This window comes from Oncorhynchus gorbuscha, linkage group LG08 (genome assembly GCF_021184085.1).
Source record: "Oncorhynchus gorbuscha isolate QuinsamMale2020 ecotype Even-year linkage group LG08, OgorEven_v1.0, whole genome shotgun sequence".
NCBI classification, from domain to species: Eukaryota; Metazoa; Chordata; class Actinopteri; order Salmoniformes; family Salmonidae; genus Oncorhynchus; species Oncorhynchus gorbuscha.
The window spans coordinates 76771662-76793269 of NC_060180.1; the positions used below are offsets into that span (position 1 = coordinate 76771662).

At 48.9% G+C, this 21608-nt stretch overlaps 1 protein-coding gene across 1 annotated transcript in view; it reads left to right on the plus strand.

Annotated features, from left to right (window-relative positions):
• The window catches only part of LOC124040702 (serine/threonine-protein kinase MAK-like), a 44493-nt gene that overhangs the window by 19101 nt on the left and 3784 nt on the right, over window positions 1-21608 (plus strand). Inside the window, exons 7-12 of the mRNA XM_046357777.1 lie at window positions 2955-3126; window positions 7092-7259; window positions 8819-9154; window positions 15557-15738; window positions 17178-17248; window positions 19301-19411. Of these exons, the coding sequence (XP_046213733.1) occupies window positions 2955-3126; window positions 7092-7259; window positions 8819-9154; window positions 15557-15738; window positions 17178-17248; window positions 19301-19411 (1040 nt within the window). The remainder of the gene's footprint in view (window positions 1-2954; window positions 3127-7091; window positions 7260-8818; window positions 9155-15556; window positions 15739-17177; window positions 17249-19300; window positions 19412-21608) is intronic.

Below are 21608 nucleotides of genomic sequence, written 5' to 3' on the forward strand. Positions count from 1 at the left end.
AAAGCACCCCCACACCATTACACCTCCTCCTCCATGCTTCACGTGGGAACCACACATGCGGAGATCATCTGTTCACCTCCTCTGTGTCTCACAAAGACACGGCTGTTAGAACCAAAAATCTCACATTTGGAATCATCAGACCAAAGGACAGATTTACATGGTCGAATGTTCATTGCTCGTGATTCTGGGCCCAAGCAAGTTTCTTATTATTATTGGTGTCCTTTAGTAGTGGTACAAAGTTTATTTTATCAAAGTAACTCTGGGTCTTCCTTTCCTGTGGCGGTCCTCATGAGAGCCAGTTTCATCATTGCGCTTGAAGGTTTTTGCGACTGCACTTGAAGAAACGTTCAACTTTCTTGAAATTTTCCAGATTGACTGACCTTCATGTCTTAAAGTAATGATGGACTGTCGTTTCTCTTTGCTTATATGAGCTGTTCTTGCCATAATATGGACTTGGTCTTTTACCAAGTAGGGCTATATTCTGTTTACCCCCCTACCTTGTCACAACACAACTGATTGACTCAAACACATTAAGAAGGATAGAAATTCTACAAATTCACTTTTAACAAGGCACACCTGTTAATTGAAATGAATTCCAGGTGACTACCTCATGAACCTGGTTGAGAGAATGCCAAGAGTGTGCAAAACTGTTATCAAGGCAAAGGGTGGCTACTTTGAAGAACCTCAAATATAAAATATTTTAACACTTTTTTTGGTTACTACATGATTCCATAATGTGTTATGTCATAGTTGTGATGTCTTCACTATTATTCTACAATGTAGAAAATAGTTTTTTTTAAATAAAAAAGAACCCTGGAATGAGTAGGTGTGTCCAAACCTTTGACCGGTACTGTACAGCACGTACTGAAACAGTGGGTCCTGAGCTGTCAGCTACGCCAGTATATTTCTGGTGAACTTTTCCCCTCCTTTCTTTAAAAATGATTTTTGGATAATAATTATAACGATAAATAAAATACAATAAGAAGATCACATGAGAAACAAAACCACATCAAATAGCAGCAGAGATCATTTCAGAGCTTGTGCTGTTAGTTCAGATACACGTGGTGAATCTCTGACCTTCAAGTGGTTTACTTAGTGAGTTTTTAGCCTGACTGACAAAGGCAGATCTCTGCAGCACGTGAAGTGGGGCTGAACCTACGTGGTCTATACTGTTGCCTGTCTGACAAAGGCAGATCTCTGCAGCACGTGAGGTGGGGCTGGAGCTACGTGGTCTATACTGTTGCCTGTCTGACAAAGGCAGATCTCTGCAGCACGTGAGGTGGGGCTGGAGCTACGTGGTCTATACTGTTGCCTGTCTGACAAAGGCAGATCTCTGCAGCACGTGAGGTGGGGCTGGAGCCTGTCTGACGTGGTCTATACTGTTGCCTGACTGACAAAGGCAGATCTCTGCAGCACGTGAAGTGGGGCTGAACCTACGTGGTCTATACTGTTGCCTGTCTGACAAAGGCAGATCTCTGCAGCACGTGAGGTGGGGCTGGAGCTACGTGGTCTATACTGTTGCCTGTCTGACAAAGGCAGATCTCTGCAGCACGTGAGGTAGGGCTGAAGCTACGTGGTCTATACTGTTGCCTGTCTGACAAAGGCAGATCTCTGCAGCACGTGAGGTAGGGCTGGAGCTACGTGGTCTATACTGTTGCCTGTCTGACAAAGGCAGATCTCTGCAGCACGTGAGGTGGGGCTGGAGCTACGTGGTCTATACTGTTGCCTGTCTGACAAAGGCAGATCTCTGCAGCACGTGAGGTGGGGCTGGAGCTACGTGGTCTATACTGTTGCCTGTCTGACAAAGGCAGATCTCTGCAGCACGTGAGGTGGGGCTGGAGCTACGTGGTCTATACTGTTGCCTGTCTGACAAAGGCAGATCTCTGCAGCACGTGAGGTGGGGCTGGACCTACGTGGTCTATACTGTTGCCTGTCTATAAAGCCGTTGTAACGTGCTTTGGTCATTTCATCTGGCATGGGATTTAGAGCTCAGGGATTAAATTATTCTGACTCATCGCAGGTTAATCCCTTCGAGACACAGGACAGGAATAACGTGTGTGTGTGTGTGTGTGTATACAGAGTATTCAGACCCCTTGACTTTTTACACATTTTGTTACGTTACAACCTTGTTCTAAAATTCGACACACAATACTCCATAATGACAAAGCAAGTCCGGGCTCTGGCTGGGCCACTCAAGGACATTCAGTCCCGAAGCCACTCCTGCGTTTTCTTGGCTTAGAATCATTGTCTTGTTGTAAGGTGAACCTTCGCCCCAGTCTGAGAACCTGCATCAGAGCGCTCAGGACTTCATCAAGGATCTCTCTGTACTTTTCTCTGTTCATCTTTCCCTCAATCCTGACTAGTCTCCCAGTCCCTGCTACGGAAAAACATCCCCACAGCATGATGCTGCCACCACCATGCTTCACTTTTGTGATGGTGCCAGGTTTCCTCCAGACGTGATGCTTGGCATTCAGGCCAAAGAGTTCAATCTTGGTTTCATCAGACCAGAACATCTTGTTTCTCATGGTCAGAGTCTTTTAGTTGCCTTTTGGCAAACTCCAGGTGGGCTGTCATGTGCCTTTTACTGAGGAGTGTTTTCCGTCTGGCCACTCTACCATAAAGGACTGATTGGTGGAGTGCTGCAGAGATGGTTGTCCTTCTGGAAGGTTCTCCCTGCTCCACAGAGGAACTCTGGAGCTCTGTCAGAGTGACCCTCGGGTTCTTGGTCACTTCCCTGACCAAGGCCCTTTCCCCCTGATTGGTCAGTTTGGCCGGTTGGCCAGCTTGGTGGTTCCAAATGTCTTCCATTTAAGAATGATGGAGGCCACTGTGTTCTTGGAGACCTTCAATGCTGCAGAAATGTTTTGGTGCTCTTCCCCAGATCTCTGTGCCTCGACACAATCCTGTCTCGGCTCTAAAGTCTGACAGATCCTCCTGTCTCCTCCCAACCCCAGGTACCGCGCCCCTGAGGTTCTCCTGAGGTCCCAGTCCTATAGCTCTCCTATAGACATCTGGGCAGTGGGCTGCATCATGGCGGAGCTCTACACACTCAGACCCCTGTTTCCTGGAAACAGCGAGGTGGACGAGATCTTCAAGATCTGCCAGGTGCTGGGCACCATGAAGAAGGTGGGCAAGAATATTCATTCATACATGTGCACACACACACACACACACACACACACACACACACACACACACACACACACACACACACACACACACACACACACACACACACACACACACACACACACACACAATTGCTGAAGAGATTCAGTGGTCGATGTCTATTTCATTATCATGGCTTTCTATACATGTGTGAAACTCACTCACCCTCTTATGTTGCTGCTGCTGTTGCTGCTGCTGCTGTTGCTGCTGCTGCTGCTGTTACTGTTGCTGCTGTTACTGTTGCTGCTGTTGCTGTTGCTGCTGTTGCTGCTGTGACTGTTGCTGCTGTTACTGTTGCTGCTGTTACTGTTGCTGCTGTTACTGTTACTGCTGTTACTGTTGCTGCTGTTACTGTTGCTGCTGTTGCTGCTGTTGTTGCTGCTGTTACTGTTGCTGCTTACTGTTGCTGCTGTTACTGTTGCTGCTGTTACTGTTGCTGCTGTTGCTGCTGTGCTGTTGCTGCTGTTACTGTTGCTGCTGTTACTGTTGCTGTTGCTGCTGTTACTGTTGCTGCTGTTGCTGTTGCTGCTGTTGCTGTTGCTGCTGTTGCTGCTGTGCTGCTGTTGCTGTTGCTGCTGTTACTGTTGCTGCTGTTGCTGCTGTTACTGTTGCTGCTGTTACTGTTGCTGCTGTTGCTGTTGCTGCTGTTGCTGTTGCTGTTACTGTTGCTGCTGTTACTGTTGCTGCTGTTTACTGTTGCTGCTGACTGTTGCTGCTGTTACTGCTGTTACTGTTGCTGCTGTTACTGTTGCTGTTTGCTGTTGCTGTGTTGCTGTTGCTGTTGCTGTTGCTGCTGTTGCTGTTGCTGTTGCTGCTGTTACTGTTGCTGCTGTTACTGTTGCTGCTGTTACTGTTGCTGCTGTTACTGTTGCTGCTGTTGTTACTGTTGCTGTTACTGTTGCTGCTGTTGCTTACTGTTGCTGCTGTTGTTACTGTTGCTGCTGTTACCGTTGCTGCTGTTACTGTTGCTGCTGTTGCTGCTGTTACTGTTGCTGCTGTTACTGTTACTGTTGCTGCTGTTACTGTTGCTGCTGTTACTGTTGCTGCTGTGACTGTTGCTGCTGTGACTGTTGCTGCTGTGACTGTTGCTGCTGTGACTGTTGCTGCTGTTGCTGCTGTTACTGCTGTTACTGCTGTTACTGCTGTTGCTGCTGTTGCTGCTGTTACTGCTGCTTTGCTGCTGTTGACTGTTGCTGCTGTGACTGTTGCTGCTGTTGCTGCTGTTACTGTTGCTGCTGTTGCTGCTGTTACTGCTGTTGCTGCTGTTACTGCTGTTGCTGCTGTTGCTGCTGTTACTGCTGTTGCTGTTGTTGCTGCTGTTGCTGCTGTTACTGCTGCTGTTGCTGTTGCTGTTGCTGTTACTGTTGCTGCTGTTACTGTTGCTTGTTGCTGCTGTGACTGTTGCTGCTGTTGCTGTTGACTTGCTGCTGTGACTGTTGCTGCTGTTACTGTTACTGATGCTGACTGTTGTTGCTGCTGTTACTGTTACTGTTACTGCTGTTGCTGTTGCTGCTGTACTGTTGCTGTTACTGCTGTTACTGCTGTTACTGCTGTTGCTGTTGTTGCTGTTACTGTTACTGTTGTTGCTGTTACTGTTACTGCTGTTACTGTTACTGTTGTTACTGTTACTGTTACTGCTGTTGCTGTTACTGTTGTTGCTGTTACTGTTACTGTTGTTGCTGTTACTGTTGTTGCTGTTACTGTTGTTGCTGTTACTGTTGTTGCTGCTTACTGTTACTGTTGTTACTGCTGTGTGCTGCTGTTACTGTTACTGCTGTTACTGTTACTGCTGTTACTGCTGTTACTGCTGTTACTGTTGCTGCTGTTACTGTTGCTGCTGTTACTGTTGCTGCTGTTACTGCTGTTACTGCTGTTACTGTTGCTGCTGTGACTGTTGCTGCTGTTACTGTTACTGTTACTGTTACTGCTGTTACTGTTGCTGTTGTTACTGTTACTGCTGTTGCTGTTACTGCTGTTACTGCTGTTACTGTTGCTGCTGTGACTGTTGCTGCTGTTACTGACTGTTACTGTTACTGTTGCTGTTACTGTTACTGTTACTGTTGCTACTGTTACTGTTACTGTTACTGTTGCTGCTGTTACTGTTTGCTGCTGCTGTTACTGTTGCTGTTACTGTTGTTGCTGTTACTGTTACTTTACTGCTGCTGTTACTGTTGCTGCTGTGACTGTTGCTGCTGTGACTGTTGCTGCTGTTACTGTTGCTGTTACTGTTACTGCTTGCTGCTGTTACTGCTGTTACTGTTGCTGCTGTTGCTGCTGTTACTGTTGCTGCTGTTACTGTTGCTGCTGTTACTGTTGCTGCTGTTACTGTTGCTGCTGTTACTGTTGTTGTAGCTGTTGCTGCTGTTACTACTGTTGCTGCTGTAGCTGTTACTGTTGCTGCTGTTGCTGCTGTTACTACTGTTGCTGTTGTTGCTGTTACTGTTACTGCTGTTACTGTTGCTGCTGTTGCTGCTGTTACTGTTGCTGCTGTTACTGTTGCTGCTGTTACTGTTACTGCTGTGACTGTTGCTGCTGTTACTGTTGCTGCTGTTACTGTTGCTGCTGTTGCTGCTGTTGCTGCTGTGACTGTTGCTGCTGTTACTGTTGCTGCTGTTGCTGCTGTTGCTGCTGTTACTACTGTTGCTGTTGTAGCTGTTGCTGCTGTGACTGTTGCTGCTGTTGCTGTTGCTGCTGTTACTGTTGCTGCTGTGACTGCTGTTACTGTTGCTGCTGTTGCTGCTGCTGCTGTTGCTGTTGCTGTTTGCTGCTGTGACTGTTGCTGCTGTTACTGTTGCTGCTGTTGCTGCTGTTGCTGCTGTGACTGTTGCTACTGTTGCTGCTGTTACTGTTGTAGCTGTTACTGTTGCTGCTGTTGCTGCTGCTGTTGCTGTTGCTGTTGCTGTTGTAGCTGTTACTGTTGCTGCTGTTACTGTTGCTGTTGCTGCTGTTACTGTTGTAGCTGTTACTGTTGCTGCTGTTGCTGCTGTTACTACTGTTGCTGTTGTAGCTGTTACTGTTGCTGCTGTTACTGTTGCTGTTGCTGCTGTTACTGTTGCTGCTGTTACTGTTGCTGTTGCTGCTGTTACTGTTGCTGCTGTGACTGTTGCTGCTGTGACTGTTGCTGCTGTTACTGTTTCTGCTGTTGCTGTTGCTGCTGTGACTGTTGCTGTTGCTGCTGTGACTGTTGCTGCTGTTACTGTTGCTGTTGCTGCTGTTACTGTTGCTGCTGTGACTGCTGTTGCTGCTGTTACTGTTGCTGCTGTTGCTGTTGCTGCTGTGACTGTTGCTGCTATTACTGTTGCTGCTGTTGCTGCTGTGACTGTTGCTGCTGTTGCTGTTGCTGCTGTGACTGTTGTTGCTGTTACTGTTGCTGTTGTTGCTGTTGCTGCTGTTGCTGCTGTTACTGTTGTTGTTGTTACTGTTGCTGCGTTTTGTTTTGTTTTTTTTACCCCATTTTCGTGGTGTCTAATTTTTAGTTACGGTCTTGTCTCATCGAGAGCCATGCGTCCTCTGGAACACAACCCTGCCAAGCCGCACTGCTTCTTGACCCTGAAGCCAACCGCACTAGTGTGTCGGAGAAAACGTTGTCCACCTGACGACCAGCGTCAGCTTGCAGGTGCCCGGCCCACCACAAGTAGTCGCTAGAGCACGATGAGACAAGCAAATCCCTGCCGGGCAAACCCTACCCTAATCCGGACGATGCTGGGCCAATTGTGCGCCGCCTCATGTTTCTCCAGGTCACGGCCAGCTGCGACAAAGCCTGGGATTGAATCCGAGGCTGTAGTGACGCCTCAACTGGCTTCCCTCAGTGCCTTAGACCGCTGCGCCAATCGGGAGGCCCTGTTGCTGTTACTGTTGCTGTTTTTTCTTGTTGCTGTTCTTGTTGCTAACTCAACTTTCTTTCTTCATCTTCCCATTACCAGATGGACTGGCCCGAGGGCTACAACCTGGCAGCCTCGATGAACTTTCGTTTCCCCCAGTGTGTCCCGACCAGCCTGCGCTTGCTGGTCCCCAACGCCTCCAATGAGGCCCTGGTTCTGATGAGGGACATGCTGCAGTGGAACCCCCAGAAGAGACCCACCACCATACAGGTCTACATGTTAACCCCAGAGACCCACCACCATACAGGTCTACATGTTAACCCCAGAGACCCACCACCATACAGGTCTACATGTTAAACATGTTAACCCCAGAGACCCACCACCATACAGGTCTACATGTTAAACATGTTAACCCCAGAGACCCACCACCATACAGGTCTACAGGTTAACCCCAGAGACCCACCACCATAAACATGTTAACCCCAGAGACCCACCACCATACAGGTCTACATGTTAAACATGTTAAACATGTTAACCCCAGAGACCCACCACCCCCATACAGGTCTACATGTTAACCCCAGAGACCCACCACCATACAGGTCTACATGTTAACCCCAGAGACCCACCACCATACAGGTCTACATGTTAAACATGTTAACCCCAGAGACCCACCACCATACAGGTCTACATGTTAACCCCAGAGACCCACCACCATACAGGTCTACATGTTAACCCCAGAGACCCACCACCATACAGGTCTACATGTTAACCCCAGAGACTCACCACCATACAGGTCTACATGTTAACCCCAGAGACCCACCACCATACAGGTCTACATGTTAACCCCAGAGACCCACCACCATACAGGTCTACATGTTAACCCCAGAGACCCACCACCATACAGGTCTACATGTTAAACCCACCACCATGTTAATGTTAACCCCAGAGACCCACCACCATACAGGTCTACATGTTAACCCCAGAGACCCACCACCATACAGGTCTACATGTTAACCCCAGAGACCCACCACCATACAGGTCTACATGTTAACCCCAGAGACCCACCACCATACAGGTCTACATGTTAACCCCAGAGACCCACCACCATACAGGTCTACATGTTAACCCCAGAGACCCACCACCATACAGGTCTACATGTTAAACCCCATCTACATGTTAACCCCAGAGACCCACCACCATACAGGTCTACATGTTAACCCCAGAGACCCACCACCATACAGGTCTACATGTTAACCCCAGAGACCCACCACCATACAGGTCTACATGTTAAACATGTTAACCCCAGAGACCCACCACCATACAGGTCTACATGTTAACCCCAGAGACCCACCACCATACAGGTCTACATGTTAACCCCAGAGACCCACCACCATACAGGTCTACATGTTAACCCCAGAGACTCACCACCATACAGGTCTACATGTTAACCCCAGAGACCCACCACCATACAGGTCTACATGTTAACCCCAGAGACCCACCACCATACAGGTCTACATGTTAACCCCAGAGACCCACCACCATACAGGTCTACATGTTAAACATGTTAACCCCAGAGACCCACCACCATACAGGTCTACATGTTAACCCCAGAGACCCACCACCATACAGGTCTACATGTTAACCCCAGAGACCCACCACCATACAGGTCTACATGTTAACCCCAGAGACCCACCACCATACAGGTCTACATGTTAACCCCAGAAGAGACCCACCACCATACAGGTCTACATGTTAACCCCAGAAGAGACCCACCACCATACAGGTCTACATGTTGAGGATTAATATACTGATTTCTCACTGTGTTCCAGGCTCTGAGGTACCTGTACTTCCAGGTGGGCCAGGCGTTGGGTCCTCCACCTCAGTACCCGGAGGAGCACAAAGCCCAGAGCAGGACCGCAGCAGCTCAGCAGGCCTCCTCTACAGAGCCCAAACCTCTCCCCCTCTGCAAGGCCGACCTCCAGACCATCTTAGAGACCCAGCCCCAGCCAACCCAGGGACAGGGCAGGGTTCAGCCCCTCCAGCAGATCCACCAGCCTCAACACAACACAGACCATCACAGACACTCCAACACAGACTGGGATGGACACAGCCAGCACCAGTACCAGCCATCCCCACTCAGCCTGGTCAAACACACCCAGCCACAGGTCAGTGGTTTAGCCAGCCATCCCCACTCAGCCTGGTCAAACACACCCAGCCACAGGTCAGTGGTTTAGCCAGCCATCCCCACTCAGCCTGGTCAAACACACCCAGCCACAGGTCAGTGGTTTAGCCAGCCATCCCCACTCAGCCTGGTCAAACACACCCAGCCACAGGTTCGTGGTTTAGCCAGCCATCCCCACTCAGCCTGGTCAAACACCCAGACACAGGTCAGTGGTTTAGCCAGCCATCCCCACTCAGCCTTGTCAAACACCCAGACACAGGTCAGCTGTTGCCAGAGAATTGAGTGTTCGTTTATGTACCATAAGCTGTCTCCAACGTCGTTTTAGAGAACGTGGCAGTACGTCCAACCGGCCTCAGAACCACAGACCACGTGTACGGCGTCATGTGGGTGAGCGGTTTGCTGATGTCAACGCTGTGAACACAGTGCCCCTTGGTGGGGTTACGGTATGGGCAGGCATAAGTTACAGACAACGAACACAATTGCATTTATTTTATGGTAATTTGAGACGTGACGAGATCCTGAGGTGCATTGTCGTGTCGCCATCACCTCATGTGTCAGCATGATAATGCACGGCCCCATGTCGCAAGGATCTGTACACAATTCCTGGAAGCTGAAAATGTCCCAGTTCTTCCGTGGCCTGCATCCTCACCAGACATGTTACCCATTGAGCATGTTTGGGATGCTCTGGATCGACGTGTATGACAGTGTGTTCCAGTTCCTCCATACTCACCAGACATGTTACCCATTGAGCATGTTTGGGATGCTCTGGATCGATGTATACGACAGCGTGTTCCAGTTCCTCCATACTCACCAGACATGTTACCCATTGAGCATGTTTGGGATGCTCTGGATCAATGTATACGACAGCGTGTTCCAGTTCCTCCATACTCACCAGACATGTTACCCATTGAGCATGTTTGGGATGCTCTGGATCGATGTATACGACAGCGTGTTCCAGTTCCTCCATACTCACCAGACATGTTACCCATTGAGCATGTTTGGGATGCTCTGGATCAACTTGTACGACGGTGTTCCAGTTCCCACCAATATCCAGCTACTTCACACAGCCATTGAAGAGGACTGGGACAACATTCCACAGCCATTGAAGAGGACTGGGACAACATTCCACAGCCATTGAAGAGCAGTGGGGACAACATTCCACAGCCATTGAAGAGCAGTGGGGACAACATTCCACAGCCATTGAAGAGGAGTGGGACAACATTCCACAGCCATTGAAGAGGAGTGGGGACAACATTCCACTGGCCGCAATCAACAGCCTGATAAACTCTATGTGAAGGAGATGTGTCGCGCTGCATGAGGCAAATGGTCACACCAGATACTGACTGGTTCTCTGATCCACACCCTTACTTTCTTTTTTAAGGTATCTGAACAACAGATTCATATCTGTATTCCCAGTCATGTGAAATCCATAGATTAGAGCATATTTTATTTATTTCAATTGTCTGATTTTCCTTACATGAACTGTAAATCAGTCAAATATTTGATAGTTGAAAATACAAAATACAGATTTTTAAAAACACATTGTAGACCTCTCAAAGATGAATGAGACACCAAAAGCAGTCCTAGTGAAACATTTACATTTACATTACATTTAAGTCATTTAGCAGACGCTCTTATCCAGAGCGACTTACAAATTGGTGCATTCACCTTATGACATCCAGTGGGACAGTCACTTAACAATAGTGCATCTAAAACTTAAGGGGGGGTGCGAGGGATTACTTATCCTATCCTAGGTATTCCTTAAAGAGGTGGGGTTTCAGGTGTCTCCGGAAGGTGGTGATTGACTCCGCTGTCCTGGCGTCGTGAGGGAGTTTGTTCCACCATTGGGGGGCCAGGGCAGCGAACAGTTTTGACTGGGCTGAGCGGGAGCTGTACTTCCTCAGTGGTAGGGAGGCGAGCAGGCCAGAGGTGGATGAACGCAGTGCCCTTGTTTGGGTGTAGGGCCTGATCAGAGCCTGGAGGTACTGAGGTGCCGTTCCCCTCACAGCTCCGTAGGCAAGCACCATGGTCTTGTAGCGGATGCGAGCTTCAACTGGAAGCCAGTGGAGAGAACGGAGGAGCGGGGTGACGTGAGAGAACTTGGGAAGGTTGAACACCAGACGGGCTGCGGCGTTCTGGATGAGTTGAAGGGGTTTAATGGCACAGGCAGGGAGCCCAGCCAACAGCGAGTTGCAGTAATCCAGACGGGAGATGACAAGTGCCTGGATTAGGACCTGCGCCGCTTCCTGTGTGAGGCAGGGACGTACTCTGCGGATGTTGTAGAGCATGAACCTACAGGAACAGGCCACCGCCTTGATGTTGGTTGAGAACTACAGGGTGTTGTCCAGGATCACGCCAAGGTTCTTGGCGCTCTGGGAGGAGGACACAATGGAGTTGTCAACCGTGATGGCGAGATCATGGAACGGGCAGTCCTTCCCCGGGAGGAAGAGCAGCTCCGTCTTGCCGAGGTTCAGCTTGAGGTGGTGATCCGTCATCCACACTGATATGTCTGCCAGACATGCAGAGATGCGATTCGCCACCTGGTCATCAGAAGGGGGAAAGGAGAAGATTAATTGTGTGTCGTCTGCATAGCAATGATAGGAGAGACCATGTGAGGTTATGACAGAGCCAAGTGACTTGGTGTATAGCGAGAATAGGAGAGGGCCAAGAACAGAGCCCTGGGGGACACCAGTGGTGAGAGCGCGTGGTGAGGAGACAGATTCTCGCCACGCCACCTGGTAGGAGCGACCTGTCAGGTAGGACGCAATCCAAGCGTGGGCCGCGCCGGAGATGCCCAACTCGGAGAGGGTGGAGAGGAGGATCTGATGGTTCACAGTATCGAAGGCAGCCGATAGATCTAGAAGGATGAGAGCAGAGGAGAGAGAGTTAGCTTTAGCAGTGCGGAGCGCCTCCGTGATACAGAGGAGAGCAGTCTCAGTTGAATGACTAGTCTTGAAACCTGACTGATTTGGATCAAGAAGGTCATTCAGAGAGAGATAGCGGGAGAGCTGGCCAAGGACGGCACGTTCAAGAGTTTTGGAGAGAAAAGAAAGAAGGGATACTGGTCTGTAATTGTTGACATTGGAGGGATCGAGTGTAGGTTTTTTCAGAAGGGGTGCAACTCTCGCTCTCTTGAAGACGGAAGGGACGTAGCCAGCGGTCAGGGATGAGTTGATGAGCGAGGTGAGGTAAGGGAGAAGGTCTCCGGAAATGGTCTGGAGAAGAGAGGAGGGGATAGGGTCAAGCGGGCAGGTTGTTGGGCGGCCGGCCATCACAAGACGCGAGATTTCATCTGGAGAGAGAGGGGAGAAAGAGGTCAGAGCACAGGGTAGGGCAGTGTGAGCAGAACCAGCGGTGTCGTTTGACTTAGCAAACGAGGATCGGATGTCGTCGACCTTCTTTTCAAAATGGTTGACGAAGTCATCTGCAGAGAGGGAGGAGGGGGAGGGGGAGGAGGATTCAGGAGGGAGGAGAAGGTGGCAAAGAGCTTCCTAGGGTTAGAGGCAGATGCTTGGAATTTAGCGTGGTAGAAAGTGGCTTTAGCAGCAGAGACAGAGGAGGAAAATGTAGAGAGGGAGGGAGAAAGGATGCCAGGTCCGCAGGGAGGCGAGTTTTCCTCCATTTCCGCTCGGCTGCCCGGAGCCCTGTTCTGTGAGCTCGCAATGAGTCATCGAGCCACGGAGCGGGAGGGGAGGACCGAGCCGGCCTGGAGGATAGGGGACATAGAGAGTCAAGGGATGCAGAGAGGGAAGAGAGGAGGGTTGAGGAGGCAGAATCAGGAGATAGGTGGGAGAAGGTTTGAGCGGAGGGAAGAGATGATAGGATGGAAGAGGAGAGAGTAGCGGGGAGAGAGAGCGAAGGTTGGGACGGCGCGATACCATCCGAGTAGGGGCAGTGTGGGAGGTGTTGGATGAGAGCGAGAGGGAAAAGGATACAAGGCAGTGGTCGGAGACTTGGAGGGGAGTTGCAATGAGGTTAGTGGAAGAACAGCATCTAGTAAAGATGAGGTCGAGCGTATTGCCTGCCTTGTGAGTAGGGGGAAGGTGAGAGGGTGAGGTCAAAAGAGGAGAGGAGTGGAAAGAAGGAGGCAGAGAGGAAAGAGTCAAAGGTAGACGTGGGGAGGTTAAAGTCGCCCAGAACTGTGAGAGGTGAGCCGTCCTCAGGAAAGGAGCTTATCAAGGCATCAAGCTCATTGGTGAACTCTCCGAGGGAACCTGGAGGGCGATAAATGATAAGGATGTTAAGCTTGAAAGGGCTAGTAACTGTGACAGCATGGAATTCAAAGGAGGCGATAGACAGATGGGTAAGGGGAGAAAGAGAGAATGACCACTTGGGAGAGATGAGGATCCCGGTGCCACCACCCCGCTGACCAGACGCTCTCGGGGTGTGCGAGAACACGTGGGCGGACGAAGAGAGAGCAGTAGGAGTAGCAGTGTTGTCTGTGGTGATCCATGTTTCCGTCAGTGCCAAGAAGTCGAGGACTGGAGGGAGGCATAGGCTGAGATGAACTCTGCCTTGTTGACCGCAGATTGGCAGTTCCAGAGGCTCCGGAGACCTGGAACTCCACGTGGGTCGTGCGCGCTGGGACCACCAGAGTAGGGTGGCCGCGGCCACGCGGTGAGGAGCGTTTGTATGGTCTGTGCAGAGAGGAGAGAACAGGGATAAACAGACACATAGTTGACAGGCTACAGAAGAGGCTACGCTAATGCAAAGGAGATTGGAATGACAAGTGGACTACACGTTGTCGAATGTTCAGAAAGTTAAGCTAAGCAAGAATCTTATTGACTAAAATGATTAAAATGATACAGTACTGCTGAAGTAGGCCAGCTGGCAGTGGGTGCGTTGTTGACACTACACTAATCAAGTCTCTTGAGTGTAATAGTTTCTGCAGTGTTGCTATTTGGGGTCTGGCTAGCAGCAGTTTGTTTAATAATAATTTAAAAGAACGACAATAGCTGGCTAGCGAACCTAGAAAATCGCTCTAGACTACACAATTATCTTTGATACAAAGACGGCTATGTAGCTAGCTAAGTAGCTAGCTACGATCAAACAAATCAAACCGTTGTACTGTAATGAAATGAAGTGAAAATGTGATACTACCTGTGAATGCGACCGGGCTAGTTGAGTTCTATACAGAAGACGTTGGCTAGCGTTGGCTAGCGTTGGCTACTAGCAGAGTCACCTACGTTAAGGACCACAAATAGCTGGCTAGCTAACCTCGGTAAATTAAGATAATCACTCTAAGACTACACACTCTAAACCTAAACAACACAATTATCTTGGATACGATGATACGAAGACAGCAAAGACAGCTATGTAGCTAGCTAACACTACACTAATCAAGTCGTTCAGTTGAGTGTAATAGTTTCTCCAGTGCAGCTAATCAGTGGACGTTAGCTAGCTGGCTAGTGAAGACTACGTTAGGACGGCGAAATACGATAATTACGCAATTATCTTTGATACAAAGACGGCTATGTAGCTAGCTGAGAAGAAATTGCTAAGATTAGACAAATCAAACCGTTGTGATATAATGAAAAAGTTATACTAAAAGTTATACTACCCGCGGGAGCGAAGTGCAGATGCGACCACTCGCTCCAACCGGAACCGGAACTCTTAAACATGGTTACGGTATTTCATTTGGAGTCTTCTACAACACATTTAAAAATAATAATAATTTAAAAAATGTAACCTTTATTTAGCTAGGCAAGTCAGTTAAGAACATATTCTTATTTTCAATGACGGCCTGGGAACAGTGGGTTAACTGCCTGTTCAGGGGCAGAACGACAGATTTGTACCTTGTCAGCTTGGGGGTTTGAACTCGCGACCTTCCGGTTACTAGTCCAACGCTCTAACCACTAGGCCACCCTGCCGCCTCTACACTCTAACCACTAGGCTACCCTGCCACCTTTACACACTAACCACTAGGCTACCCTGCCGCCTCTACACTCTAACCACTAGGCTACCCTGCCGCCTCTACACTCTAACCACTAGGCTACCCTGCCGCCTCTACACTCTAACCACTAGGCTACGCTGCCTCCTCTACACTCTAACCACTAGGCTACCCTGCCTCCTCTACACTCTAACCACTAGGCTACCCTGCCGCCTCTACACTCTAACCACTAGGCTACCCTGCCGCCTCTACACTCTAACCACTAGGCTACCCTGCCGCCTCTACACTCTAACCACTAGGCTACCCTGCCGCCTCTACACTCTAACCACTAGGCTACCCTGCCGCCTCTACACCCTAACCACTAGGCTACGCTGCCACCTCTACACTCTAACCACTAGGCTACGCTGCCACCTCTACACTCTAACCACTAGGCTACGCTGCCGCCCCACATGACATCATTATCATGTAATATTTGATGTGGAACTTGTCCAACAGAAAGCCACTCCAGCAGGGTGTGAGAACACCACGTCAGGGTTCAGGAGCAGTAGGAGGCGGTGGGGAGAGGCGTCAGTGAAGGCAGCAGACACCTGGGATGACTCTGACCTGGGCATCTCCCTCTCCAAGAAACCCAGCATCGCATCTCTCAGGGACAAACACCAGGACAACGACAACTACCGGTAGGTTCTTCTGCTTCTTCCCCTCGTCATGCCTGGTTAGGGACTAGGGCCTTCTGCTTCTTCCCCTCGTCATGCCTGGTTAGGGACTAGGGCCTTCTGCTTCTTCCCCTCGTCATGCCTGGTTAGGGACTAGGGCCTTCTGCTTCTTCCCCTCGTCATGCCTGGTTAGGGACTAGGGCCTTCTGCTTCTTCCCCTCGTCATGCCTGGCTAGGGACTAGGTTCTTCTGCTTCTTCCCCTCGTCATGCCTGGCTAAGGACTAGGGCCTTCTGCTTCTTCCTCTCGTCATGCCTGGCTAGGGCCTTCTGCTTCTTCCCCTCGTCATGCCTGGCTAGGGCCTTCTGCTTCTTCCCCTCGTCATGCCTGGCTAAGGACTAGGGCCTTCTGCTTCTTCCCCTCGTCATGCCTGGCTAAGGACTAGGGCCTTCTGCTTCTTCCCCTCATCATGCCTGGCTAGGGACTAGGGCCTTCTGCTTCTTCCCCTCGTCATGCCTGGCTAAGGACTAGGGCCTTCTGCTTCTTCCTCTCGTCATGCCTGGCTAGGGCCTTCTGCTTCTTCCCCTCATCATGCCTGGCTAGGGACTAGGGCCTTCTGCTTCTTCCCCTCGTCATGCTTGGCTAGGGCCTTCTGCTTCTTCCCCCCGTCATGCCTGGCTAGGGACTAGGGCCTTCTGCTTCTTCCCCTCGTCATGCCTGGATAGGGACTAGGGCCTTCTGCTTCTTCCTCTCGTCATGCCTGGCTAGGGAGTAGGGCCTTCTGCTTCTTCCCCTCGTCATGCTTGGCTAGGGACTAGGGCCTTCTGCTTCTTCCTCTCGTCATGCCTGGCTAGGGAGTAGGGCCTTCTGCTTCTTCCCCTCGTCATGCTTGGCTAGGGACTAAGGCCCTCTGCTTCTTCCCCTCGTCATGCCTGGCTAGGGCCTTCTGCTTCTTCCCCTCGTCATGCCTGGCTAGGGACTAGGGCCTTCTGCTTCTTCCCCTCGTCATGCCTGGCTAGGGGCTAGGTCCTTCTGCTTCTTCCCCTCGTCATGCCTGGCTAGGGACTAGGGCCTTCTGCTTCTTCCCCTCGTCCGCCTGGCTAGGGCCTTCTGCTTCTTCCCCTCGTCATGCTTGGCTATTGGACTAGGGCCTTCTGCTTCTTCCCCTCGTCACGCCTGACTAGGGCCTTCTGCTTCTTCCCCTCGTCATGCTTGGCTAGGGACTAGGTCAAGCTTTTTCTAGGCAGGTTACACGGTCAGGACAAACATAGCTGCAGATGAGACCTTGGTCTCAATAAGATTCCCAGCAACAGAATAGTTAAATACGCTGTTTTTCATAGTGTGGTTAGGAAAACTCCTAGTTCCTAGACATGATACATTCTTGTCTTAGAAAATTACACCCACTTATACAGTATTTCCACATGCGGTTTTATATTGATTCATGTATTGTTTGATTGTGTGTAGGTCTGCAGAGCCCAAGTACAACACGTCATCAGTGAAGCAGCACTATCTGCACCAGTCCAGATACCTCCCTGGTAAAGTCCTGTGGTACTGAAACCTGGACCTCCCTGGTAAAGTCCTGTGGTACTGAAACCTGGACCTCCCTGGTAAAGTCCTGTGGTACTGAACCCGGTAGGGTCCATATACCTCCCTGGTAAAGTCCTGTGGTACTGAAACCTGGACCTCCCTGGTAAAGTCCTGTGGTACTGAACCCGGTAGGGTCCATATACCTCCCTGGTAAAGTCCTGTGGTACTGAACCCGGTAGGGTCCATATACCTCCCTGGTAAAGTCCTGTGGTACTGAACCCGGTAGGGTCCATATACCTCCCTGGTAAAGTCCTGTGGTACTGAACCAGGTAGGGTCCATATACCTCCCTGGTAAAGTCCTGTGGTACTGAAACCCAGCCAGGGTCCATATACCTCCCTGGTAAAGTCCTGTGGTACTGAAACCGGTAGGGTCCATATACCTCCCTGGTAAAGTCCTGTGGTACTGAACCCGGTAGCTTCCATATACCTCCCTGGTAAAGTCCTGTGGTACTGAAACCTGGACCTCCCTGGTAAAGTCCTGTGGTACTGAACCCGGTAGGGTCCATATACCTCCCTGTGTTCTTAACTGGCTTCCCTAGTGAAATAAAGGTTAAATAAAATAAATAAATATTCAAAAATCATGGGCATTAATATGGCTAGATGGTCCACCTTTGCTGCTATAACAACCTCCACTCTTCTGGGAAGGCTTTCCACTAGATGATGGAACATTGCTGCTATAACAACCTCCACTCTTCTGGGAAGGCTTTCCACTAGATGTTGAACATTGCTGCTATAACAACCTCCACTCTTCTGGGAAGGCTTTCCACTAGATGTTGGAACATTGCTGCTATAACAGCCTCCACTCTTCTGGGAAGACTTTCCACTAGATGTTGGAACATTGTTGCTATAAACAGCCTCTCTCTTCTTACTGGAAGGCTTTCCTCTAGATGATGGAACATTGCTGCTATAACAGCCTCCACTCTTCTGGGAAGGCTTTCCACTAGATGTTGGAACATTGCTGCTATAACAGCACAGCGCAGTGAGTGACCAGCCTCCACTCTTCTGGGAAGACTTTCCACTAGATGTTGGAACATTGTTTGCTATAACAGCCTCCACTCTTCTGGGAAGGCTTTCCTCTAGATGATGGAACATTGCTGCTATAATAGCTTCCACTCTTCTGGGAAGGCTATCCACTAGATGTTGGAACATTGTGCTGCTATAACAGCCTCCACTCTTCTGGGAAGGCTTTCCACCTCAGATGTTGGAACATTGCTGCAGGGACATGCTTCCATTCAACCACAAGAGCATTAGTGGTAAATAATTTCCAATCAATTGAATTTACCACAGCTGGACTCCAATCAAGTTTTAGAAACTGCTCAAAGATGATCAATGGAAACAGGATGCACCTGACCTCAATTTAGAGTCTCATAGCAAAGGGTCTGAATTATATTTTTTTTATACGTTGCAAAAATGTCAAAACCTGTTTTCACTTCATCATTATGGGTTATTGTATGTAGATTGAGAATTTTTTTTATTTAATACATTTTAGAATAAGGCTGTAACGTAACAAAATGTGGAAGAAGTCAAGGGGTCTGAATACTTTCTGAATGCACTGTAGATACATCTGTTACCTGTCCTGTGCTCAACCAAATCTCTGTCCTCTCACTCTCTCTGTCCTCTCTCTGTCCTCTCACTCTCTCTGTCCTCTCTCTGTCCTTTCACTCTCTCTGTCCTCTCTCTGTCCTCTCTCTCTCTCTCTCTCTGTCCTCTCTCTGTTCTCTCTCTCTGTCCTCTCTCTCTCTCTCTCTCTCTCTCTCTCTGTCCTCTCTCTGTTCTCTCTCTCTCTCTCTGTCCTCTCTCTGTCCTCTCTCTGTCCTCTCTCTGTCTCTGTCCTCTCTCTGTTCTCTCTCTCTCTCTCTCTCTCCTCTCTCTCTCTGTTCTCTCTCTCTGTTCTCTCTCTCTGTTCTCTCTCTCTCTGTCCTCTCTCTCTGTTCTCTCTCTCTGTCCTCGTTTCTCTCTCTGTCATCTCTCTCTGTCCTCTCTCCCTCGGTCTGTTTCAGGCGTGAACCCTATGACCAACAAGAGCAGCTTTCAGCAGCAGCCTGGAAGGAGTGTGTGGGCCAACTCCTCTTTAACCATGGCACAGGGAACAGGACTTCCACTTTCTAAAGGTTAGAATAATTCACATCACTGATTATTCCTTTATTACACAAATACAGTACAGTCAAATCCCATTCATGTCCATCTTTATTGTCCCAGTAGGGACATTCATTGTACAGCGAGGAGTTTACAAAATATACTATAGGTGTACAGCATATAGTTACACTTGACAAGGTGTTAAAAACACTTCTTCTGACCAATGTCTCTATCGTAATCCTTTCAAAAGTGATTGGGTATTTTACCCTTAAAGGATGGCCAGAATTAGGGTGACTAAATCAGTGGAGGCCAGAGAGAAGAACTGGTCAAAAATCAGGAAAATTACACCAGTCCTTTATTCATGACATCAGGAGAAAGTATAAAATCCTTCACTCCAGTAGGGAGATCAAATGTCTGTCATCAGATAGCAGTAGGAGATCAAATGTCTGTTAGCAGTAGGAGATCAAATGTCTGTTAGCAGTAGGAGATCACATGTCTGTTAGCAGTAGGAGATCAAATGTCTGTTAGCAGTAGGAGATCACATGTCTGTTAGCAGTAGGAGATCAAATGTCTGTCATCAGATAGCAGTAGGAGATCAAATGTCTGTTAGCAGTAGGAGATCAAATGTCTGTCATTAGATAGCAGTAGGAGATCACATGTCTGTTAGCAGTAGGAGATCACATGTCTGTTAGCAGTAGGAGATCACATGTCTGTTAGCAGTAGGAGATCAAATGTCTGTTAGCAGTAGGAGATCACGTGTCTGTTAGCAGTAGGAGATCAAATGTCTGTTAGCAGTAGGAGATCAAATGTCTGTTAGCAGTAGGAGATCAAATGTCTGATAGCAGTAGGAGATCACATGTCTGTTAGCAGTAGGAGATAGCAGTAGGAGATCAAATGTCTGATAGCAGTAGGAGATCAAATGTCTGTTAGCAGATAGCAGTAGGAGATCAAATGTCTGTTAGCAGATAGCAGTAGGAGATCAAATGTCTGTCATCAGATAGCAGTAGGAGATCAAATGTCTGTTAGCAGTAGGAGATCAAATGTCTGTTAGCAGTAGGAGATCAAATGTCTGTTAGCAGTAGGAGATCACATGTCTGTTAGCAGTAGGAGATCAAATGTCTGTTAGCAGTAGGAGATCAAATGTCTGTTAGCAGTAGGAGATCAAATGTCTGTTAGCAGTAGGAGATCAAATGTCTGTTAGCAGTAGGAGATCAAATGTCTGTTAGCAGTAGGAGATCAAATGTCTGTTAGCAGTAGGAGATCAAATGTCTGTTAGCAGTAGGAGATCAAATGTCTGTTAGCAGTAGGAGATCACATGTCTGTTAGCAGTAGGAGATCAAATGTCTGTTAGCAGTAGGAGATCAAATGTCTGTTAGCAGTAGGAGATCAAATGTCTGTTAGCAGTAGGAGATCACATGTCTGTTAGCAGTAGGAGATCAAATGTCTGTTAGCAGTAGGAGATCAAATGTCTGTTAGCAGTAGGAGTAGGAGATCACATGTCTGTTAGCAGTAGGAGATCAAATGTCTGTCATTAGATAGCAGTAGGAGATCAAATGTCTGTCATCAGATAGCAGTAGGAGATCAAATGTCTGTTAGCAGTAGGAGATCAAATGTCTGTTAGCAGTAGGAGATCACATGTCTGTTAGCAGTAGGAGATCACATGTCTGTTAGCAGTAGGAGATCAAATGTCTGTCAGCAGTAGGAGATCAAATGTCTGTCATTAGACAGCAGTAGGAGATATATACAGGGGGTACCGGTACATAGTCAATGTGCGGGGGCACCGGTTAGCTGAGGTAATATGTACATGTAGGTAGAGTTACTATATAAGTGACTATGCATAGATAATAGTAGCAGTGGTGTGAAAGAGGGCAGGGGGGGGCAATGCAAATAGTCTGGGTAGCCATTTGATGAGATGTTCAGGAATCTTATGGCTTGGAGGTAGAAGCCGCTTGGACCTAGACTTGACGCTCTGGTACCGACTGCCGTGCGGGTAGCAGAGAGAACAGTCTATGACTAGGGTGGCTGGAGTCTTTGACAATTTGTAGGGCCTTCCTCTGACACTGCCTGGTATAGAGGTCCTGGATGTCAGGAAGCTTGGCCCCGGTGATGTACTGGAGCACACGTACTACTCTCTGTAGCGCCTTGCGGTCGGAGGTCGAGCAGTTGCCATACCAGGCAGTGATGGAACCAGTCAGGATGCTCTCGATGGTGCAGCTGTAGAACCTTTTAATG